Source organism: Nannospalax galili, unplaced genomic scaffold (assembly GCF_000622305.1).
Source record: "Nannospalax galili isolate Female #2095 unplaced genomic scaffold, S.galili_v1.0 scaffold1153, whole genome shotgun sequence".
NCBI classification, from domain to species: Eukaryota; Metazoa; Chordata; class Mammalia; order Rodentia; family Spalacidae; genus Nannospalax; species Nannospalax galili.
This window is the reverse complement of record NW_008333036.1, coordinates 282,085-288,032: the sequence shown is the minus strand read 5'-3', so window position 1 is coordinate 288,032 and position 5,948 is coordinate 282,085. Positions and strand designations below refer to the sequence as shown.

At 35.3% G+C, this 5,948-nt stretch overlaps 1 protein-coding gene across 1 annotated transcript; it reads right to left on the bottom strand.

The window, feature by feature from the left end:
* Positions 1 to 1,471: 1,471 nt before the first annotated feature.
* Positions 1,472 to 2,410, bottom strand: LOC103729766 (olfactory receptor 4F3/4F16/4F29-like). Its single transcript, XM_008827846.1, has one exon. It carries the CDS (start codon positions 2,408 to 2,410, stop codon positions 1,472 to 1,474), a length of 939 nt encoding a protein of 312 aa, XP_008826068.1.
* Between the last annotated feature and the right edge of the window lie 3,538 nt (positions 2,411 to 5,948).

Below are 5,948 nucleotides of genomic sequence, written 5' to 3'. Positions count from 1 at the left end.
TTTTCAGAACCATGATTAAAAGCCATAGTTACAGAACAGAATGAGTTTCTAGGAGCTGTGAGAAAGCAGCACATCTGCTCTGTACCTAGTCACACTGGAGAGTCACCCATTAGCCCAAAGTGCCATGCCCAAACAGCATTTCAATTCCACCTACCAGGCTATTCCATTAATATATCAAGTTCCTCACTTGTAAGTGATGAGGCATGTGGGTAGGCTAGTTAAGTACATGTAATGTGAGGTCATTATTACATTTCATCTGTGCTAAAATGTGTCCTATGGCTATACAAAATAATGTGTAAATAACATAAAGATTGATGAGGTAGTTTATGAATCAACAAATGATTGGGCTGGCAAATGTATCGAGCAATATTTTATACAATGGAGGAAACCATTAAGCAGAACACATAAGTCTGTTACCCTGAACCTCATCCTGCACCTCAAGTCAGTGAAGCCAGCATTATGGAAAGGACAATTCACAAAGCAGCAACCAAGGTTATTCTTTATGTTTTTTGACTTAGTACTTCCAAATATGATGTTGAAGATAAGTGCTAATCTTGTGACTTTCATCAGAATGAAACACTTGCATTTGACTCAGGACTTAGGGGAACTGAATGGCAAAATTTATAAAGGTAGAAAAACTGCAGGACTAATATTAGTCCCATACTATTAAGATGCATCAGAATACTGAGAGCAGCATGTGTGCTACCTTAGTACCTAGTGAGTTACTATGGACCAACCCACAAACAAGTTTATGATTTATGGGACGCGTGTCACTTCAATTTCTCCTTCTGAAACCACACAAATATTTCTAGAGTTCAGCTCTCATAGAGAAACATATTAAGAAAAAAAAAAGAAAATGTTGGAAGGAAGGGGGAATAGACACTCCATGGTATTAAATAGCATAATGCTAGTTGGAAAAAACATGTTTTCTTAGGTTCTTTTTGGTATTCCTAAATCGCTCTCACAGTTTCCACACAAAAGATGCTTGTATCATACTCCCTGTGTGTGTTATACAGATTTAGACTTTCTTCTACAGCTGGAAAACACTAAAAAAAAGAAGATGAATTGTGTACAAAGAACAAGAGACAGACAAATAGCCCAGTTCAGAAAACGTTTAAAAGCACAAAAGTGAGTAATTCCAGATATTCCTGCACATGAGGAAAACAGTTGTTAAAAAAGATAAATTTTCCTCTGTTTAAAGGCCTCTATGTATCCTTTCCTCACCTGCAAGGCTAAATTACATCACATAAATTTCATTCCTTAGGAATGCAGATTCAGGATTATCATAATGTTTTCTTCATAAAAACATTCAATTCTCTGTTTTCAGGAGATTGTCCTGCCCTCCTAAGTAAACCACAAAATATCATATGCACATACGTAAAAGAGCATCCCAAAATAGACAAGGAAGTTTTTTTTTCAGTTTGGTAAACAACAAGACTGTACTTCAATGAAGACAATCCACAAATTCTATTCAAGAACTCTTCCCATAACTCACTAGCTGTCTGAACACTCTCTTCATTGCCATCTTCATTTCTTGATTCCTAAATGTGTAGATAACAGGATTCAGAAAAGGAGTGACAACGGCATCAAATATGGCCAGAAATTTATCCAGATGTGTGGAAGGAGAAGGCCATGTATAGAAGAATATCAAAGGACCAAAGAACAGGAGTACCACAGAGATATGAGCTGAAAGTGTGGACAGAGCTTTGGAGGAACCACCTGAAGAGTGTTTCTGAACACTGACTATGATGACAATATAGGAAATGATCAGTATGAAGAAGGAGCCTACAGAGATGAATCCACTGTTGACTGTGACCATGAATTCCAGTTGGTAAGTGTCTATGCAAGCAAGTTTGATAAACCGAGGAAGGTCACAGTAGAAGCTGTCCAGCACATTTGGTCCACAGAAAGGTAAGTTTACCACGAAAGCTATTTGAACTAGAGAATGTGTAAGGCCAACCACCCAGGCAGCCACTGAGAAGGAGAGGCACATTCTTGGATTCATAATGATCAAGTAGTGCAGAGGCTTACATATAGCCACATATCTGTCGAAGGCCATAGCGATGAGAAGCACCATCTCCACAGCACCAATGACATGAATGAAGAAGATCTGAGTGACACAACCTTTAAAGGAGATGACTTTGTGCTTTCTGAACAGATCATAAATCATCTTGGGGGAGCTAAGAGAAGAAACACCTAAGTCAATGAAGGAGAGGTTGGCCAGTAGAAAGTACATGGGAGAGTGTAAGTTTGAGTCAGAGGCCACCGTAAACACAATGAGGGAGTTTCCTGTAATGCTTGCCACATAAAACATGGAGGAGAACACAAACAGCAGTAGCTGGATGTGCCAGGAGTTGGTGAGTCCCAGGAGCACAAACTCTGACACTACAGAGTGGTTGAATCTTTCCATTGATTGCTGTCAGTGCTACCTGAAGAAGGAAACAGGGTAAACAGAAAATTACACCAAAAGACTAGGAGAAAGTTCTAAATTACAAAAATTTGTTTTTCTTTACCATTAAAACTCATGTAAAATCCAATACACATATAAACAAGTGCTGAGCATCATTGATTATCAGAAAAGTGCAAATTAAAACTGTAGTGAAGTATTACCTGTACCTGTATGAAATGCTTTTATCAAAAATATAAAAGATAGCAAGTTTGGGTTGAATTTAAAAGAGAGTATCCTTTTAAGCTCTTGATAAGACTATAAATTAGAACATTCATTCAAGAAAACAGTATGGAGGTACCTCAAAAAAATGTTTAAATACAGACTGGTTTTATACCACAGTAATAAAGTGTTTTCTTACTTAGCATATAGAAGGTCCTTTGTTTGATCAAAACACTGTAAAAGAAAAAGAGGACAGAAATTGGAGAAAAATAAAGGGAAATATTAAAATGGAAGGAGCATGCTAGAGAAATGGCTTAACTGATAAGCTCCCTAACTGCATAAGCATGAGGACCCATGCTCAGATCCCAGCACTCAAGTATCAATGTAATTGTGGTCACATGACCCTGAACCCTGCACACTTGGTTGCAATTAGACCATACTCACATACACCACAATCTTGCATACACATACAAAAAAGTTAAAGAATCAAAAATAGAAATACAGTATGATATTTGTAGAATATATATCAGAGGATATGATATTATTTTTCTTTCATTGCAGCATTGTTCATAATGATCAATATGTATAAATATGTGTATTCATTGATAGATGATGTGCATAACACATACACACACACACACACACACACACATTCTTTGTCCCTCCTCAAACAAAATGAATCCTAGCTTCTGCAATAACTGGAACAAACTTAGAAATCATTGTGCTAAGTGAAATTAAAGAGCAGAAAGTCAAAAACGGAAAGATCTCAAAGTGGAGTCTAAAGAAGCCACAGGCATATGAATCCCAGGATGACTACAGGAAAATGAGGTGGACTGGGAGGGGAATGAGAAGATATTTGTCAAAAGAGAAAAAGAAGCCATTAAACCCGATAAGCAGTTCCTGCACATTTGGTGCAGAGCAAGGTGACTGTGGCTAAATATCAGTGCATGCTTGAAAATTACAAATACTAGACCTTCAGTATTCATATGAAAAATAAAAATTGGAAGTGAATTTGATACTTATATTGATGTAATCATTTTGAAGCATTCATGTGTATCAAACATCTCATTGCACATGATCAATATAAACATTTCCTAGCTATACCTCCACAAAACTTGCTCATATATTTTTAAAATCTGATTATTCAGGGAGTTGATGGCAATCATGTGGTGTGATTATATTGTGGATATTTCTGAATTTAATAGTTTCTACTTTCTCCTCAGAGTACAGAGGTATTTTTTTATTAGATGGAAGACCAGTCAACACTGAAGCAATTACCCCCAAGTTCTTGACATTTTTATTTCAAGACTAATATGTAGTAACTTGAAATACAAAAAAAAAATCTACTCACTGTTTTTCAATCATTGCATACATGTTAGAGACTACAAACATTATTCTAATATGTAAATTCTTGCTTCTCACTCCAGAAAATATTTAACTTCAAGGTTTATCAAATGTTCCCAATAAACATGAAGTACACCTTTGCATAAATAGCCTTAATTTACTGGCCCTTGATTTAATTGAACACAAGAATAAATACTCCAACAGAGGTAGATTTATCCATATTTGCATTCTCTAAAGCAATGTTACAGATATGCACTATGTTAGGAACATAAACTGTTACAAAATATACAAACAGGTCAGACTTAGAGAATAAGTGTCTGTGAGGTGCCCAATCCTAAGTGACACACCTACAATGCAAGCTCTACACCTAAGGCTCTGGGAACATAGTGGAATAGAGGGAAAAAAAGAAATTTACTGTATATCTCAACTTTCACCAGCCAAGCTTCCTCATGCAACAGATGGTGATTTACCCAGAAAGCACCACCCTTAAGGAAAACCAACTTTCTCTCTCCCGCTAGGCTTTAATATATATGACAGAGTACCTGAAACCTGGTAGGTGGGTATAAGGGAGGTGCAGATAGGGGAGGGGAAAATATGATCAAAATACATGCTGTGAAACTTGCAAAAATTCAAAAAATAAGAAGAAAGAGGATGTCTGGGGACTGTGGGGCAGTCTGGCACACCAAGACATAACCATATAATTAAAAGATAGTTTAAAGCCATTCTCATCAGTTTTATGTTTAATCTTTGTCTTGTCATTATGAAATTAAAATACAAATTAGTATGATTATATATGGCAGTTCCCTTGTAACATTCTGACTTCATAAATTACACTGTTACATACCATTAACCTCAAGACCATGATATTTTCTTGACTTGTTTGTGTAAATTATATTTATTTATTATATATCTGGTAGGTTATATGACATCTACTTCTTTACTCAACCTATTTTTCCAATGTTTTTTAAAAATGAACTGGCATGTGATTAAGAAAAAATGCCTTCTTTAATACCTCTATAATTTTAAAATGAAAAGTGGTAATTATAAGTAAAAAAGCAAATTTCTCTATAAACTGACATCACAAAACGTAGTGGCAAAATTTGCATTCCTACAGAGTATCTATCTGTCCTTGATGCTCTGGGCATGACATGAATCAGTGGCTAGAGTACGTTCCACATGACCCAAATTCCCTGAAAGACAGCACCATGAGGCAGTAACTATTTTGCTCATATTATGAAAAAGTACTTATCACATTCTGCCATGTATTAAGTTTTATTTCCAGGAGTAACATAGGTGAAGCATAGAAATAGCACACTTTAGCCACAGCCAGTTTAATATCAGCATAGATACTTGAGTACCTGAGCTTTGGTTCAATTTACTTGTTGAAAAAACTAAAAATATTGTCTTACACTAAGGTCTTGGGACAAAATAAAGATCATATATTCAGTATTTAAGTATTCCAGATGTAGGTCTTCCATAAATCTTAATATCATTTCTCTTCCTTAAAGATGTTTTCCACACCCTGTGGCTATTAATGCCTGTCTCTTTTGAAGAGTCAATAAAGAGAAACACAAAACTTGTCATTTTATTTGTGTATATTAATAAAAAAGTTTTGCTTATCTATATATTAGGAAATCAATACACTCATTTAATCATAACTAAACACAGAATGATTAATTGCAATTTAAACTTAATATAAAACATTACAAAGTTTTTTACATTATATCCCCTTATGTACAATGTAGTTCTAGCTCTAAAGAAGTCAGTTAAAAATTCTTTTTCAATACTTCCATGGATGTTTTTGCATTTGTACTTGATGTTCACTTGTGTTTCCTGACTGTACTCTACTTTACTTTCTGCTCACAGATGCACATCAGAATATATCTCATGTTTACGGCAATTCCAAGCTCAGATAAATGTCTGAAAATAAAGCGACTCAAGCAATGTTAAATTTATTTCCATCCATCCATTTTACCTGTATTAAACCAATAGCACA